Source organism: Podarcis liolepis (assembly GCF_965112155.1).
Source record: "Podarcis liolepis genome assembly, chromosome: 11".
NCBI classification, from domain to species: Eukaryota; Metazoa; Chordata; class Lepidosauria; order Squamata; family Lacertidae; genus Podarcis; species Podarcis liolepis.
Genome location: NC_139565.1, coordinates 65054624 through 65072490, shown reverse-complemented (window position 1 = coordinate 65072490; position 17867 = coordinate 65054624). Strand labels below are relative to the sequence as shown.

At 54.6% G+C, this 17867-nt stretch overlaps 1 protein-coding gene and 1 long non-coding RNA gene across 8 annotated transcripts in view; one reads left to right on the top strand and one right to left on the bottom strand.

The window, feature by feature from the left end:
• Positions 1-17867, bottom strand: part of LOC310688868 (phospholipid-transporting ATPase ID-like) — an 81129-nt gene that overhangs the window by 62013 nt on the left and 1249 nt on the right. The window contains exons 1-3 of one of the 7 annotated variants that reach the window (XM_083465764.1): positions 10737-11021; positions 4945-5026; positions 2780-2878 (exon numbers count right to left, since the gene is read on the bottom strand). The exons of 1 other annotated variant lie outside the window; for it this stretch is intronic. Coding sequence is in view for 4 of the 6 variants with exons in the window: in XM_083465763.1 (XP_083321889.1) it covers positions 4945-5026; positions 10406-10495 (172 nt within the window). In the remaining 2 variants the exon portion in view is untranslated. Of the gene's footprint in view, positions 1-2779; positions 2879-4944; positions 5027-10217; positions 10630-10736; positions 11031-14991; positions 15249-17867 lie in introns of those variants that run through there. 5 more of the 7 variants (XM_083465766.1, XM_083465765.1, XM_083465763.1 and 2 more) reach the window with 5 other exon arrangements.
• On the top strand, positions 2885-9065 carry LOC310689109. The gene is made up of 2 exons (XR_014517329.1): positions 2885-3293; positions 8712-9065. It is a non-coding gene; the product is annotated as an uncharacterized lncRNA (long non-coding RNA).

Sequence of the window (17867 nt, the reverse complement as noted above, 5' to 3'; positions counted from 1 at the left end):
CTCTCATGCCCTGTGCAAATATTTATGCAGGTGGGCCAAGGGACTTTCCTGCTTCTCTGTGATTTACTTACTAGTGAGATTCCCAGTATCTGCCCTGCACCCCCCAACCCCCAGGCCACCTGCACCTCTTTTGAAGCCCATCTCCTCAGTGGCGTAGCGTGGGGGGTGCAGGGGGGGCCGGCCGCACCGGGCGCAACATCTGGGGGTTAGGGTTAGGGGGCGCAAATCCACGGGTTAGGGGGCGCAAATCCACGGGTTAGGGGGCGCAAATTACTTGCCTTGCCCCGGGTGCTGACAACCCACGCTACGCCACTGCATCTCCTCCTCTTCCTCCTCCTGTTTCCTCCTCTTCTGCCCTTTGCCACTCCTATGGCAGAAAGCAAAACCAGCAGCTGCTTCACTTCCTCCTGGAAGCCCAAATGCCATGCAAACAGCACCTCCAGCACCTGCAGGCTTCTGGTCAGCCTTGGCCAACCTGGGGCCTTCCAGATGTTCTGGACTCTTAGCTTCTATCAGTCCCAGCCAGCCTGACCAAGGCTCCCTTGTGAGAGCCAGTGGGGTGTAGTGGTTAAGAGCAGTGGACTCGTAATCTGGTGAACTGGGTTCGCGTCTCCGCTCCTCCACATGCAGCTGCTGGGTGACCTTGGATAGTCACACTTCTCTGAAGTCTCTCAGACCCACTCACCTCACAGAGGGTTTGTTGTGGGGGAGGAAGGGAAAGGAGAATGTTAGCCGCTTTGAGACTCCTTAAAGGTAAAGGGACCCTGACCATTAGGCCCAGTCGTGGCCGACTCTGGGATTGCAGCGCTCATCTCGCTTTATTGGCCGAGGGAGCCGGCGTACAGCTTCCGGGTCATGTGGCCAGCATGACTGAGCCGCTTCTGGCAAACCAGAACAGCGCACGGAAACACCGTTTACCTTCCCGCTGGAGCGGTACCTATTTATCTACTTGCACTTTGACGTGCTTTCGAACTGCTAGGTTGGCAGGAGCTGGGACCGAGCAATGGGAGCTCACCCCGTCGCGGGGATTTGAACTGCTGACCTGATCGGCAAGCCCTAGGCTCTGTGGTTTAACTCACAACGCCACCCATGTCTTTTGAGACTCCTTAGGGTAGTGATAAAGCGGGATATCAGATCCAAACTCTTCTTCTTCTTCTTCCCCCAGGCATTGGAGATCCAGGCCTGAAGAGTCCAGAACATCTGGAGGGAAGGAGGCTGGGGAGTTCCCCTAAGAAGCAGAGAAGGTGCCCCGATAGGAAGCTCCCAAGCACCCCCCCCCTTCCCAGGCCGGTCTTTGCTTTCTCTCCTCCTGCTCAGATCCACACAAAGAGCTGTTGGGGGGGGGAGCAACACATTCATCTCTCCAAAGGAGAACCCAAACTCCTGCTGCAGTTTCACAGCCCCTTGTTCCCACAAGAGGCTCAGTCCCCTCCTAAATATCCACATCTGAAAGAGGACAGGAGGAAGGAGGTGATGTTCCACCTCGGCTAAGAGGCTCTTCTGTCCAGGAGGGACGGCTGCTGCTTGCATGGCTTCAAGGGCACAGGCAGCGACTCAGACTCAGACTCAGACTCATCCCCTTAAGTTGGGCAAGGGCCAAGTGGGGTTTTCCATCTTCTGCCGGGATCCTTTGACTTTCCAGTAAATGTCTCTGCTGGCCTTTGTTCTCTTCGAAAGCCTTTGCTCTGTCCACCTTTTCCCATGAAGCCGGGATAAGTGCAAAGAAAAGCAGGAAACGGTCAAGGCGGAGAAGGCTGAGCCAGAGGCCAGCCAGGAAACAGACAAGCCCCTTTCCGTCTTCCAGCTCCAAATGTGGGAATAAATAGATGTGTTTGCAGCTGCGCCAAAGCAACAAGGCCAGAAAGTGGAAAGGCGAGGGGGCTCCTGAAGGGGCTTTGCTATACTGGAAGCCCCTTCCCATCTTGGTCTTTGCAAGGCAGCTGAAGAAGGGCTATAAAGGGCTCCTAGCCAGGAGGACTCTGCTTTGCCTCCACAGAGGCAGCGATGCTTTTTCCAGTTGCTGGAAATGGCAGGAGAACTTTCCTGCTTGAATGCTGCTTGCAGGTTTCCCAAAGAGGCACCTAGAACAGGATGCTCGGCTAGAGGGGTCACTGGCCGGGTCCACAGACTCTTCTTACATTCTCAACTTTCCTCGGCTGCAAGCCAGGGCTCGGCTCTTCTGCGTGTGCCACTTGACCCTTCATCACATGCCACGGCCACCAGGTCACAGAGGCCAAAGGAGCCCCAGCTGTGGCCCAGCCCAGCCCCATGCCAGCCTTGGGCAGGCCCTTCGCTAGTTGGGCTGCTGGACCTCAGAGAGACTGATGTGGTTCTGCCTCGGATTCTGTGCTGCTCACGTGGTCCCCCTGAGGCTTCCCGATTCAGGAGCTACAACAAGGCACTCAGCCTCTTTCTCATAACTCACAGCATCTCCTCGGAGCCAGAGCTCAGGGAAGGTTTGTTCTGGAAGCTGCTAGCCAAGCCCAGGAGCAGAGGAAGCTGCCACCAGCCCATCTTGCACCCGCTGCCTGGCAGGGTCTCCGCTTGGGTCTTTCCAAGCCCTTCCTGAAGGTCTCCTGGCTGAAGCCAGGACCTCCCTGCATGCAAAGCTCTAGCTTCCACTGAGCTCAGGCCCACCCCAAACCTGTTTCCCACCCGCCTGGCCTGAGGCTACAGAACAGGCTTCCACCCGCCCCCACCCCATCCTTTGCAGCATTAGGGGTTCTGGTCTTTTCAAAAGAGGGAATTGTTTCGGAAGGGGGAGAGGAGGGAGACCTACTTCAGCTCAGACATCCTGCGCTTTCCTTCTGGATATTTGCTCTTCTCATCTTTTCCCCTGGCCAAATCAGCTCCCCAGACGCTGTCATACGCAGCCCCCCTAAATCGTAAACATACATTTATTGGAGGTATCCCCAGGAGAGCTGCTCTGCCCAGCCACTCTCTCCAGCCACAGCCAGCGGGGGGGGGGGGCGATTGTGGGGGGATGGGTGCCATGCACCCTCTCCTGAGTCGGCAGGATGGGGGGGGTCTGAGGAAGAGAGCGCTGGGAAAGTTCTAAGAAAAGGAAAGTCAGTTGGTGGCAGTTGGAAGGAGAGGAAGGCCAGGAGAGACTGGAGGGAAGAGGAAGAGGAAGACAGGAAGGACCCAAAAGGGGGCTTGCAAGACAGGGGACCGATCCATGGCGCCACTGTTACATAATGAGGGCGTTTTGAAAGCCATTTGAGGTCTGCTTCATGTGTGCTATCGACTGTTTGCGTTTAAACTGTTTTAAACCACAGCACAAAGAAATATAGGTAAGCTTTCCTCGGAATAAAGATCACTGGGCAGCCGTGAATCTCCCCCAGCCCCACCCCAACTGAAAGCTGCAACTCAGGTTGTGGTTTCCTATTGGGCGGCTCTCCTGCAAGAAATAAGTTTGGGGTGAGGGGTGGGTGAGAAATAAGCCTTGCAGGAGCAGCCAAGCCCCACTTTCCCTCTTGCATGAAAGGGGCGGACCAATTTCCAAACATCTCTTGGCCAGGGCGAGGGCCAGCGAAGGGGGCTTTGCGTGGACAAGTCAAAGCCTTTCAGAGGAGGAATCAGCAGGCAATGATCTGGCAGGTTGCACAATTTCCTCCCTTCTTGCTTAAGCTGCCCATTGAGCACAAAACGAGAAATTCAGCCTCCCCACCCCCTCCCGACACACACAAACCAAAATGCACTGCCGGAGTTCATCTTGAATCACAGGACGGGGAGGGGGCAGCCCTGAAAGCCCCCCAAGCCAGGCCAGGTGCAGGAAGCCACTTTGCTCAAAGCCACAGAACAGCCCTGGGGAGAGATTCCCCTTCTTTACTTCTCAAAGGTCCAGCCCCCCTCTCGGACGTGGTCCTTGCACTTCCCCGCCCCAAAGAGCCAGAGGAGAAGTGAGAGGTGAAGGGGACAGAGGCCGGGCTCTCTGGCTGGGCCACAAACCTCCTTCCACTTCCCGTTTCCCCGCACATGTGGCAGGCTGGAGACACAGAAGCCCTGGCTGGGCGTTAGCGTCGCACAAGGGAGAAGGGCAAGGGGGGGGCAAAGCATCGGAGCTCCACTCCCCTTGCTGCTTCAGAGAGGGCAGTGCTCCTGCTGCACCCACAGCCTGGAGAGGAAACCTCTGCAGCAAGGAGGCTGCTGGGCTCGTGCAGAAGCTGCCCCATCACACCGGGAGGACGGAGCGAAGGATGGGGACAGAGCCAGCGCTTCCACACTCAAGGCCACGCTCCGTGGCAGCTCAGCTCTGCCTGCTTATTAACAGTGCCAGATTACCAAACGGGCAGAGGAGGCCTCGGCTGATGTGCCCCACGGCAATAGATCAAAACAATATTGATTTGGTCTTGAAAGAAAATGTTAAAAATTAGGAGATGATTTGGGAGGGGGTCCCTGAGATTTCAGCTGCCTAGGGGCCTCCACAGGGTTTAATCGGGCAGGGATTGGGAGAGGCAGCCCAGATGCTGGAAACCACAGGAGGGGCTGCTTGAGGGTGCCCCATTGGGGCCTCTGGCTGGCCACTGTCAGAACAGATTCCTCCACTGCAGGGGGCTGGACTAGATGACCCTCAGGATCCCTTCCAAAGCGACAATTCCACAATTCCATGAATTGCAAGGAGCTCTTTCCCCAGGCCAAAGCGACTGGACCAAGCCCAGTGTCCCGTGTACATCTCTGCGACCCACAAATCTAATCTCTCCGGGAAAGAAACCCCCTGCCCCTCCACCCCTTGTGGGAAGGGGCTGCCTCCCCAGCCACCCGGGCACATGGCCTGGGCTCCGCGCTCCAGGCAGGGAGCTGTAACCAGATGCCCGGCAGGCGCAGGCTCTGCTCTGCCGCTGGAGAGACGGGTGGATGGAGCGCCAGCCGGCAGCTGAGTCTGCAGGGCATCCAGGCAAGAGCCAAGGAACTGTGCCCACTGCAAGAGTCCAGCTCGCTTACCTTCCAGCCGCTTCTTCTGGCCGGACCCCAATCCGAAGAGCGGCATCCCGGCAGATCCTTTCAGCAGTCTGCTCTGGAGTTCCTGGAGAGGGAGAGAAAGAAGGATCTTGACTCCAAGGCCGCCTCTTGCCTCTCCAGCCAGGTGGCTCAGCCCTATTTCTGAGGAAGCAGACACAGTTCAGGGGGCAGGTACGGTTACAGCACCACGAGAAGAAGGAGGAGGAGGAGGAGGAGGAGGAGGAGGAGGAAAGTGGCCGTCTTGCTGCTGCTCACCTGTGCTACTCACTTTGCCTCGCAGCAGGTGACTGTGTGCTGCAGCCCACCTGGGGACCTGTTGCTCACCTGTCCTCCTGCCCAGGTGTTCAGCGTGGAGAGGCAGGGGGGGCAAGGCAACACCCTCCCGGGCTTCCCAAAAGGGCAGGGCAGCTGTACGAGGGCAAGTACAACACTAGGAACCCCCTGCCTAGTGACATCAGGCAGGGGCCCTCACTGAGCCCTTTGGGACATTTTTGCTTAGGCAAGCCTGTTGAGAGATTCAGAAGGCCAGTGCAATTTTTAACCTGCTTTGAGTCTGTTGCTGCTTTAACTTTTCAGAAGTCTTAAATTGTTGTTGCCAATTCTTCTTATGACAATTTTAGCATTTTGTCCTTTCCGTAAACTAATTTGAGGGGTTTTTTAAAACAATCAAACAGTGTATAAATTTTATGAATTAAAAAAAAAGTGAACAGGTCGAGAGATAACGGTCCTGAAATGCAGTGGATAAGCCTTCCAAGCAATATGATGCTGAGAGAAACCCTCCCCCCTCACCAACATGGAGGGATCTGTTTTGCCTGTTGCCGGGAGGGATCTCCTCGTGGGGAAGGAGCAGTAAGCAGCAGGGGGCCAGCAGAGGCAGCTGCCAGCACCCTGCCTGCCCCCAGTCCACCTGAAGGCCCCTGCAACTCCCACAGCAGGACCCGGCCCCACATGCCTGCCTGAGACCCTCAGGTAGTTGAAAGAGGCAAAAGGCAGTTGCACCCCAGGGGGAAAGAGGGAGGTGGGTGGTCCACAAGGCAAGCAGCTGTTGCAAGGAAGAGCTCCATCTGCAGATCACAGGGAGAAGCCAAATCTCAGGTTGCCAGGAGTCTCCTGGGCAGCACCTGAAATCCTTGAACTGCAAAGTTGGAAGGGACCCCAGAGGCCATCCAGCCCAACCCTCTGAAATGCAGGAATCTCAGCTCAAGCATCCCTGACAGACGACTGCCCAACCTCTGCTTGAAAGCCTCCAGCAGAAGGAGAGCCCACCCTTTCCAAGGGAGTCCAGTCTGCCTCGCAAGCTGCTAGCCCTCAAGGACCACCAAGCAGCCACGCCAGGGCAGACGGGGTGTGTGCTGCTAGGCGTCCTTTGCTCCTCTCCTCTCCCTTCCCCTCCTTTCCTCTGTCCTCTTAGTCTCCCACCCCCACCCTCCTTGCCCCTGCCATAATTGGGGTGGGGGGACAGGGGCCCCTCACCTGGTCCCAGGAACAAGCAACCATCAGATACAGAGACACCAAGAGGAGGGAGGAGGAGACAGCTACCGGCAGAGCTCAACTGAGGCTTCCTCATTGACAATTTAAAGGCAAATGGGATCTCGCCTCCATCCTGGGGCAAATGGCCTCGGTGGGGAGGGGTCTCTGGACCAGGGCAGGGGCAAAGCCTTCTGTCTCCCTGCCCCACCCTGAAAGAGCCGCCCTCCCTCCAGCTACAGGTCTTCGTCTAGTGTTTTAACTCCGTTATACGGTTACCTGCCCTGAGAGGTGCCAAGTAACCAGAGCCGACCAGGCGTCTGCCACCCCTTCCGAGACAACCATCTGCAGTAACAGGAGAGCCCAGCAATTAAGGGCCATACGTTCCCCTCCAGTGCACGGGGATTGTTCCTCTGCAGAAACAGAGAGAGGGGGAAGAATAGGCAGCCGGGGCCCAAAACACATTTGCACAACGGCCGCGATGTCGCCGCTAATGGCGCTTTAGGACGTGGTGGCAACTAGCCCTGCTCGGCTCCAGCAGGGAGGGAAGCCCCCAGAGATCTTGCGGAGGTCAGAACCAGACCTGTCCGGAAGGCCTAATAATAATAATAATAATAATAATAATAATAATAATAATAATAATAATTTTTATTTATACCCCGCCCTCCCCAGCCAAGACCGGGCTCAGGGCGGCTAACACCAGGTATAAAAACAATTGATTGAAATACAACTTAAAAACAAGATGAAACACAACATTAAAATGCAGCCTCATTTCAGTAGAAACTCAAATCAAACACTTTTGGGGGATGAAAACGTCAAGTCTTCACCAAGGCCAACTATCCAGACTGGTCCTACGTGGGCCAGAAAAAAGCCAGGGAAGTCCCCATATAGGAGTTCCCTCACAGAAGGAGAAAGGGAAAAGGAAAGTTTTGCTTTGCTTCTGGAAGGGATTGCAAACCACATTCCGGACACATGATGGGAAGCAAGCTAGGGCACAGACCTTCAGGAGCAGGGCGAGAGTGCAAGGACGTCCGGGGAGAGCTGGTCCTTGACTCCCCACAGTAGCAAGAGGGATGCAGCTTGTACTGTTTTCCAGGGCCTGCTAAAACATTGCTATGAATTTGCTTGGACACCCCCCCCTCCTGATTCCTGGGTACCAGACACTGGATTGAGCATGTTAAAATCAACCCAGGCTGGCCTCTCCTGTTCAGGAGATCAGCTGGGAGGGGCTCTTAAGCCCTAGAAAACTGGACTCTTAGAAGAAAGGGGCAGGGAGAGAGGAGGGGGGGGGGCTGAGGACCCTCGTAGCATTCAGGGTGTTGGAGATGAGCAGGGAGGGGCAACAGATTTGGCTGTGCCTCATTGACTGAGAGGACACCCTGATTTAGAAGGCCTCTTGCAAGAGGGGAAAGCAAAGCAAATGTCTTCAGTTTGAAGATTAGTTTTGATCGGTAGTTGAATTAAGAGGAGGTATATTTTAGATATATTTATGAGACGTCCACTGCTTTGGGATTGAGATAAACAGTGTATAAACAACCCATTTGCTTAAGAACCAAACTACATTTTAAATGTTCTGTTTCAAAGAGCAAAACTCATTCCCTTTATTCACACAAACCAGCCGAAGCCATTCCCAAGGGAGATCAGTCAGTCAGTAGCTCAGAGGGAAATGGTTAGCGGTCTCTGTGATGAACAGGAGCGGTTTTTGTGATGCTCAATAGACTAAATGAGAGATTCCATTTCTGTCAGTGGTTTTTAAAAAAACACTTCATTTGAAATGTTTTGATAAATTGTTTCATTCCTTGGTCTAGCCTTGCTGCATCTCTCATACGCATTAGGATGAAGAAATAATAAATTATCTAGTTGAGCGACATGTGCCTGGGAGCAGCGTGGAACGTCTCCTTTTTTGGAGATCGCACCACTGTCCAGGGTCGGCTCCAGCTCTGGCCGCGTCACCAAATCTATTTTTAATTTTCCGTTTTGCACATCTTTTTTGCCGAAAGAAGACTCTCATGCACTTTCCAAGATGTCCTTCCAAGCATTTTGAACACCGGCAGCTCCAGCAAATATTCTGTTCCGCTTGCTGCGGTAAGACTATAATTTTGGCAGAACCAAAACCCAGAAGGCCAGAAATCCAGGTCAGTTAAAAAACAAGTAGGAGTGGAGGCCGAATAAGCAGCATTTCCGGCCGCTTAGAGTTGTGTGGATCTCTGCCAGAGAAATGATACATGTTACACCTCTTTAGGCAGGGACATTTCTGACCCTAAACTTCTGCTGCCCTGCAGGATATCTTGAGGAGAAGAAAGACTTCAGGAGGAAGCCCAACACTAATCCAGAGTGGAGTCCCTAAGGCGGTTGGGTGGCACCTTGAATGCCTCCTCCTGGCAACTCTGGCAGCCAAGCTGGTGCCCAACATCTCCCTCTGCTTCCTTGAGGACCACACGAGGGAGGGGGGCGAAAGGGGGTCTTGTCATCTGGGCAGCCCAGGCCCTCCAGACACACTGCCTGGGCTTGCACCCCAAGGAGGTCACTTTGGTGCTGCCAGCGCAGCCGTTTGACGTCACCCCCAGAGGTGCACTCCACTGTCTTCCAGGACAGGCAGGTGCCAACAATATTATTCATTAAATTTGTTCATCTTGCCCAGGACAACCCAAAGTGACTTAGCGTCCCACCCACTTCCAAAAGGCCACAGAGAGTTAAAGGCCAAAGGCCAGGTTACGGAGGGGAGTTTTTGCCTGGCACCTAAAGATATATAACGGAAGCACCAGGTGAGCCTTCCTGGGAACAGCAGCCCAGAAGCAGGAAGACGTCAAGGAATTATAAGGCTTCTCCTTTGGCCTGGAAGGGGGAAGCAACAAGCGCTGCTTTGGGCTGCCTGGGAATCGTCAGACAGTGAGGAAGGGGAAAAGGAGTCAAGAGAGAAAATGAGGCCCCTTCACTTTCTGACTTGGAGTGGCTGTTTTGGTTCTGGCTGTGGCTGCCAGAGAGAGGAGAAAGGCTCCCTTCCAACCAGGAGCTTTTGATGGAAAGTTGCCTGCTGCATTACGAGGAACTTTCTCTTTGACAGCGGACGGCTCTCCCTTGAAAGGTTTTAAGTAGAGGTCACCTGTCAGGGATGTTTGGGCTGCAAATCCTGCATTGCTGGGGGTTGGGCTAGATGACCCTCAGAGGTCCCTTTCGACTCTATGACTCGATGATTCCCCTCGTGGCCCCAGAAATAGGAAAGCATTTGGGTAACAAGCAAACTCACATTGTCAGTCAGATCAAAGGCAAATGACTGAAACAGGTGGGCAGACCTCGTGCGGACTTGGCTTCACCAGCCAGGATGCAGGTGCACAAAAAGGAAACACACACACACACACACACAGACACACACACACACACACACCCCTCTGATCTGAGGAGGCCTGGGATTAAAGCAAGGCTCTGCCTTTTGTCCAGTCCCCCAGCTTTGGGCTTCTAGCCACATTTTTCTTCCCCAACTTGGCCAAAGCTCCACTGCCTTGTCAACCCAGAAGAGTAATTTGGGGAGGGGGGTAGCTCCTCTCGCTGGCTGGAACTGCCAAGCAGAAGCCTGTCTCTTCCCAGGGGCCTTCCAGGACCTTCATCCCAACCCCAGGGCACACCCTCCCAGACAGGCCTCCTGATCCAGGGGCCCCACGAGGCTCCCCTCCTGCTCTCCCTGCCAGGGAAGACCCGGGATCCTGGCCGCATAGCAAGAGCAAAATCAAGGGAAGCAGAGCGGCACCCACGACAGCCAGCAAAAGCCGACTCACTTTTCTGCTACATACCAACCCGCATCAGCGCTAGACTGTCAGTGAGTCCTGCTCCTAAAAACTCCTTTGCAGTTCCAAGGAGGGAAACCTGCATCCGTCAGAACATCCCAAGGGCTCAGGAGGAGACCTGCGGCCACCACATGCCCAGCTGAACCCAGGCCAGGAACCTGGCTGCGCCTCCGGCCTGCCTTGGACCAACATACCCTGCTCTCCGCAGGAGGGTGGGCTTCCCTGTCGCTCCTTTGCCTTGACGCCAAGACCCTCTGCAGGAGCCCAAACATGTCCCGTGGCATTTCCTTTGCCCCAGAGTGGAGAGAGGTTCTGCAAAGGAGACAGGGGCACAGCTCCACCGCCTGACCCCCCAGCAAAGCTCCTAGATTTGCTCCGGCTCTGACGCCCTCCTGGAAAGGAGGCGTGGGAATTTAGTTGCCCAAGCGGCGGCTCCTCCTCCTCCTCCTCCTCTCAGACAGCAGCTGGGCTACATCTGGGGCTGACAGGAAGGCAAACAAGTCACCCCAGGAGCTCCCATCTTACCCTGCAAGGCGTCGCCTCCCAGCAGCCGGGCTGCTCACTTCCTCCGCCTCCATGGGCCCTTTGCAACTTCCAGATGTGTCAGGCGCTCCACACACCCCTAGTCCAAACCCGACTCTGCGCAGCGTGGAGCCAGTTGTGGGGAGGGGAGCAGAGAGGGGGCACAGCTATGGGGAACAGGAGGCACCCCAGACCTGCCGATTGGAGGGGCTCAGAGCCAGGCAAAGGCCGCCCAGCTCTTCCACGTCCCGGGCAGAGGAGTTGGGCTCTGCAGAGTTTCCTCCTCCTCTTTGCTCCACTCTGTGGTCTTGGCCTGGGGCCAAAGGCTTCTGTCAGGCCCCCCCCCTCCCCGCCGCTTCCTGTAGATTGGGAAAGGGTGCTTGCTTCCGTAAAGCAGCTGCAAGGCTTCGAGGGAAGCCAAGGACCTGGGCAGGCAAGGACCTTGCAGGCGAGGAGCCTGGAGCAGAAGGACCAAGAGGGAGGGGGGCTCAGGGAGCTGGTGCCAACGGAAGGGCATCCAAACGAGCCAGCCGCCACTCTGGGAAGCAGCAAAGAGCCACTGAAATGACCCAGGGATGGAGGGGCTCCCCAAAAGGAAAGGGAGCAGCGCTTGGGACTTTTCAGTCTAGAGAAAAGGCAAGGGAGAGGCAACATGATAGGAGTTTACATATTGATGCCTGGCCTTGAGAAAGGAGGAACGTTCTTCTCCTCCAGCTCTCCTAGCAAGAGGGCTTCCACTGAAGCAGAAGGTTTGGAGATTCAGCCCAGATCAAAGGACGTCCTTCTTCATGCAGTGCAGAGTTAAACTGAGGAACTCCCTCCTGCAGCAGACCCTCCCAGGGCCCCTGTTTTCCAGGGATGTCCCTGATTTAGTGAAGACATCCCGGTTTCTGGTCTGAGCCTGGAATTCCCCCACTTTTCCTTAGAATGTCCCTTTTATCGCTGGAGAAATGTTGGAAGGTATGGAGTTATCCAACCCCTGAGCCATCCGAAGGCAATACTGTACAGGGAAGTTTTTTTCAAAAATGCTTAATGTTTTTATATATGTTGGAAGCTGCCCAGAGTGGCTGGGGCAGCCCAGTGTGATGTGTGGGGTTTAAAATCATCATTATGGGATGGGACTTCCCTAATTTCATTGGAGAAATGTTGGAGGCTTTGCTGCAGGGGGCAGGGATGGCCACCAAGTTGGCCAGTTATAAAAGAGGATGAGACAGATTCACGGAGGAGGAGAGGGTTGTTGATGACTTCTAGCCCTGATGGGCCTGATGGGCCTCCACAGCTGGAGGCAGCCAGGATTCTGAATGCCAGTGGCTGGAAACTGCAGGAAGGGGAGCTGCTCAGATCCTGCCTGTGGATTTCCCACTGAGGCATCTGCTTGGTCCTGTGAGAACAAGATGCTGGACAGGACGGGCCATTGGTCTGATGCGGCCGACGCTCCTTGTGTCCCGTGCTGGGTCTGGCTGCCTGTCTCCCTCCCCTGGGTCTGGCTGCTGGGCGGGGCTTCTCCTTGGGGGCCCTGAAGCCTCACGAGGAGCCTGGGCTAACACCCCCCCCAACAAGCCCCCTCCATCACTTTATTGGAGGCACCTGCTGGGCTCCCTGAGATGACAGAGGAGCCAAGAGGCAGCCAAGCCTACCAAAGCACATTTTCTGCCCCCCTCCCTCTCAGATCAATTGCGATGCATGGAGAGTATAGGGTTCAAAATTAGCCAGGTGCCAGTGTGATAGGAATTTTAAGGTCTTAGATATTTGTGAAATGTTCATAAGTGTACCAACCAAGCACGTACATAGATCAGCACAGGAAGACCAACCTGGAACCATTTTTTATTCCCAAACTGTCTCAAACTGACCAAATGCAAGGTCAAAGGAAAATGGAAAAGCCTCCCCAGTCTTTTCCTTCACAAATCCTGTCTTAAGGGTATATGCCTGTCTGTGTTTGAATAGGGTGAGCCTGTGACCTGACTCAGGAACTATTTATCATTACTAAGTATTTATCATTACAAAAGACTGGCCAGGCTCCCCAGGGTATCCAATTGAGTGACCATTAAACAGGTAACCTGTCAGAGATAAACAAGTCACTTAGATTTCTGTTTTAGACCACCTTTTCTGTGATGTACGGTATGTATGATGTTTCTAGGGGGTGGTCTTGGACTCCAGGGAGGGAATTTAAATTGTCTATATAAGGGCAGACACACCTGGGTTCTGGTTCCTCCTCCTTTCCTGTTGCAACAGATCAATAAAGATCAAGCTTACTAGCTGCCTTGCTTCTCGATATTCTCTGCTTGGCCTCTGTTATTTTCTCCTACCAATAGGGAACCTATGTAAGGACTGTAGATGGGCTCTAGATGGGCACCAGGGGCATTTTGCACCCATCTGCCACCAGGAGGTGCCATGCCAGGTGTGGAAGGAGCCTTCTTTTCAGCCTGTGCCACATTTGGGGGGAGGGGCACGGTTCCATGCTCTAAGCAGCACCTGGTCAGCTTCAAGGCCAGGCTTGCGCCACTTGCGCTCGCCTTCCCCTGGCTTCCTTCATAGCCTGCGGCTCCCCAGGACCTCCTGCACACCCCAGATCCCCCCAAAGTCAGCTTCAGGCAATATTCCGCTGCCCGGGAGCAAGCAAGAGCCCCAAAGGCAATCCAATTCCACAACTGCCATTCAATCTGGCCTTGTGCGCCACTCAGGAGGGTCGAGCCCCAGAGCAGTGGCATCGTATTCTGCCAGGGTCACTTGGGGGCCAGGAAACTTTTACGCTGGCAAATGTTATCAGCTGCGAGGACAAAGGCCTGAGCCCCTAGGAAGCCTTTGCTAGGAGAATCAACTGTAAGATGAGGGCCAGCGTGGTGCAGGAGGGAGAGTGTCAGACTAGGACCTCGGAGAGCTGGGTTCAAATCCTCACTCAGCCATGAAGCTCACCTGGTGGCCTTTAGGCCAGTCACTGCCTCTCAGCCTAACCGACCTTGGGGGGGGGGGGTTGTTGTGAGGATGACATGGTGAGGGCAAGAGCCGGCCCCACCACCTTGAGCTTCCTGGAGGAATGGCAGGAGATAAAGGAGGCTTCTGCGGAGGAAGCAGCAGCTCAGGAAAAACGGGAGCAAGATGTAGGAGAGACAGTTGCCTGGAACTGGTCATGAGCCTTCAGAGCTGAAGGGGGGGGGGAGATGGGGCACCTCTGTCATTGTGAAGCTTTGCCTACCAAAGGAGGAAGAGGAGCAGGAGCCCCTACAAAGTGGAGCTGGCCAGAAAACCACCCTGGTCACAAGCTCAGCTCCAGAAGAAACCTGCTCCTCAAACTCCGGGTGGACGCCCACAGGGTGCAGCAGCGCAACAGTTCACCAGCCAGAGGCGGTCTTGGCTGCAGGAGCTCAGAGCTGTGGTGCAGCGCATGAACGACGCTCCGTCAGCCTGAGAGCTGTGCTTCCAGGCACAATGGAAAGAGCTGGCTTTGGCCATCCAAGTCCGATGGGATCTGGGGCCTGGTAATGGGACAGACCAGCTGCTCTCATAGGAACCTTCCTGGGGGTTGAGCCCATTGGCAGCAGACTCCTTTCTTTGCAAACCCCGCCCACAGTGGAGCGGCAGATGTCAAGCCAGCGCAGGGGCTTTTATGTGGTGACACCCTCACCAAAAAAGTTCACCTGCCACCCGCTCTGCTTAGTTTCAGGTGCCAAGGTATAACCATCGGGGGGTTTTACACAACCCTGTTTTATGCTGCCACTTGATTTTTATCATTAGTGGGCGACATCTTTATTGCACCTCGGGTTTCGGGCTGATTCCTTCTGCTGCTTTTATTTGCTGCTGGTGCGGTTCCAGCGTTTTGTTATTTTTGTTGATATGAATTCAACCTTTTTATTGTCTTGTTCAGTGCAAAGATGGAATGTGAACATCATGTTCAATAAAGAAAAGGAAGCAATGGGGGGAAATGGTGCCAAGTCTCACTGGCCTGGGAATAGGAGGGTCTTTGCAACGGATGGAAGGTGAACGATGGTCGTGGGGGAAGGGAGAAAAGGGAGGGAATCCAGGCTTAGGGGTGCTGGGGACCGGCCCCTGCACCTGTTTGCAAGCCCAGGAGTGAACCCTGCAATGTGTAAAGAGGAACTGAATGAGCCCCTGAACCAGCCTGGCGTGTGAGTCCCCACACCATTGGGGGAGGCTCCAGGTGAGAGAGAAGAACGGGGGATTATTGGGTGGCCAGGACAGACAGGTCAATGGGCACTGAGGCCCCTTCCCCCTCCAGAGGCCATCAAGTGACCAGACTTACCCAGCCACTCGCAGGCACTCCTGTTTTCCTCCGTAGTCGTCCAACAGGGCAAGCACAAGACGATTCCCGGCTGCAACCATATAACCATTCCCGTTCCTTTGAAACTCAGGCATGCATGCAGCCCCCAATGGGTGCAGCCAGAAGTCCTGTCAAGAATCCGTTAAATGCCCCCAACCCTGCCCAGTAGACCCCGGTAGCGCCTGCCGTGATCCTGGCGGCAGCACAGCTCAGGAGCACCTAGGCGGCCGCTGCAGGTGGGCAGAGAGAGCGGAGAGGGTTGGCCAACTTCCTGCACCTGAGGGCGGGAGATGGCACTGAGCAGCACTGAGCAAACAGAAGCCTTTGATCGTTGGACTTGCCACTGAACACAGGGCTGTTGCTCAGGGCTCCTGCGCAATCCACACAGCTCCCTCGGCTGCAGCCCCGTGAAAAGCTCATCCCCCTCTTGGCGGCTGGGTGCGCAAGTGAGAGGAGCTGAGCTGGGGCGAGCGCCAGAGCACATTCATCGGATCCCCCGCCAAAAGCGAGTGGACGAAAAGTTGGGCAGGTCCAGAGAAGAGGGCTGGTAAAGCAATAAGCATTCAGGTGCCATGAGCTTCTTTAAGCCTGGATAGGAGGAGCAGGTGGAAGTGTCTGAAGAAAGTCCTTCTTTGCAGAGTTAAACTATGGAACTCCCTCCCACTGGAGGGATGGCCAACAACTTGGGTGGCTTCAAAAGAGGGTTTGACAACTTCACGGAGGAGGAGAGGCCTCTGCTCCAATTCCTCAGCGATGCTTCAGAATACTGCAGGGGCATTATTGCAGTCAAACCGACAAGTCATGCTTTGGGCAGATGGGAACATGAAGAGTCTGAGGCTCACAGAGCTTTCCTGTCACATTTGCTAGAGAGAACTCTGTGAGATGACTTTGTCTTTCTTCGCCACGCTTCCAAGCTGACCGCACAGGCATGCCTGAGCTCTGCAGCTCAGACGCCATTTGCGAACTTACATTTTTCCTTTTGCAACTTAGACAGCAGTTATAGCCCTGCCTTCATTTTGCTGCTGTAATGGCCGCTTCTAGACCCTGTAAGTAAATGCTCCTTATGTTCTTATGAGGGCACAGCCAGTGTTATTCGTGTTTCGCACTCTGCTCTTGCTGCCAAGTGCCCCAGAGTCTGTCCGCCTGGAATCAACAAAAAGGGATCTGTTTCTCTCCAATAGCTGCTTCAGACAGGCTGTTGTTATCTGGAGAGGGAACTGAGAAAAGGGAAGGTTCTTTGCCACTGCATTGTATTGGACTTGTGGGAAACAGATCACACGTTTCGGAGAGGAAGTGAGCACATCAAAACTTTGGAGAACTGAGAGGCCAGGCAGAAGCAAGAGCTGGTGGGGAAATCCTGGTGCTCTAAGAACAGGGCCCCAAGCGGGGGGCGGGGGGGGAGGGAGGAGGGAGGAGACATAGCCGCACCAAAGATGGAGCTGAAACTCCTGAGAACGACACAGCCAGGAGGTGTTGCAGAGGCCATTGCCATTTTGCAGTGCACCCTGGCAGCAGCGAGGTGGCGGCGGCAGCAGCAGCAGCAGCTCCCAGCCTTTTGCAGCCCCAGCTGGGATCTGTGACACGCAGACTCAGCCCCCCAAAGCCCCCTGCAAGCATTTGGCTTGCACTTGGAGAATTCGCAGCCGGTCTGGGCAAATATTGCAGAGAGTGGGCGAGATGAGAGGCGGCATGTGCAGCTCAGTCGCAGCGAGCAACGTGGAAGGAGAGCAAAGCTGCATTTCTGTGCACAATTGTAAAGCTGGAAGGGACCCAAAGGGTCGTCTCACCCCCCCCCCCCCGCAATGCAGAGGGCTTAAGAGGTGCCAGAGCAGCACACGGTCCCTGGAGGGAATGGCTGCACCCCCATCACCTGTTCTACTACCTGTGCACTTTCAAAACCAGAGAGGGAAAGAATGGTCAGTCTGCACTTCTTAGTACAGAAAGTATTGATCCGATGTGCAGAGATCGTTCCTCTTCTGATTAATTGAATAGGATTCTAGAAGGTTTCTATGTGAAAGAAACAGGAAGGTTTCTGTTGTTTGGGTTATACTTCTTCTGGGAAGCTGAGTACAGCTGGTTTAAACTGGCTTTGTTGTCCTTTTTTCATGGTCATACTGGCTATTATAGTCAGGCCAGGAGGAGCCTGGCTCTCACTCATTTTTCTTTTCTTTGTTCTGGTGTTCTGTATGCTGTAGTGTGAAGGTTTCATCTTATTACAAGTTTGTAAGTTTTATTTAAGTGCTGCAACTGGATCTTTATGGACTGTGCCAATCCTGAATGTTTTGGATTTCTGACCATTATGCTCATTTCCCTTCGGTATCCCTTCTCTGCTGGATGAAGTACAATCGCCTTTGGAAACTCTGCTACATGCTCAAGTTTTTCCCTGCTCCCCCTTCATGGGCGACAAGGACCTGTAACCTTCCCTGTCATGATGGCAGGAGTCTTTCACCACCAGCAGCTTCTTCTTCCCAATGTCTCTGGAAAACCTCCAGCCAACTTCTCTTGCCCATAGGCGCCGACTCCATGGGGCTTGAGGGGGCTCGAGCCCCCTCAAAAAAAATTTTGGGGGGGCTCAGCCCCCCCAATAATCTCGGGCGGGCGCCCTTCCAGCAGAGCGCCGCCGCCGTCCCCCGCCTCCTCCTCACCTGCTCCTTCGCCAGCCAGCCAGCCGCGCGCCCTAATCGGAGGCACTGCCGGAAATCCCGCGAGAACAGGGGAATCCCGACTGGCCACACCTCCCAGCCAGCCAATCGGCTGGCGGGGGGGGCGTGGCTTGCCCTATTTAGGGCCGGAGCCACTTTATTTGCATATTCATGAGCTTATTTATTATTCATGAGCTTTCCCGGGCCCCCCCAATA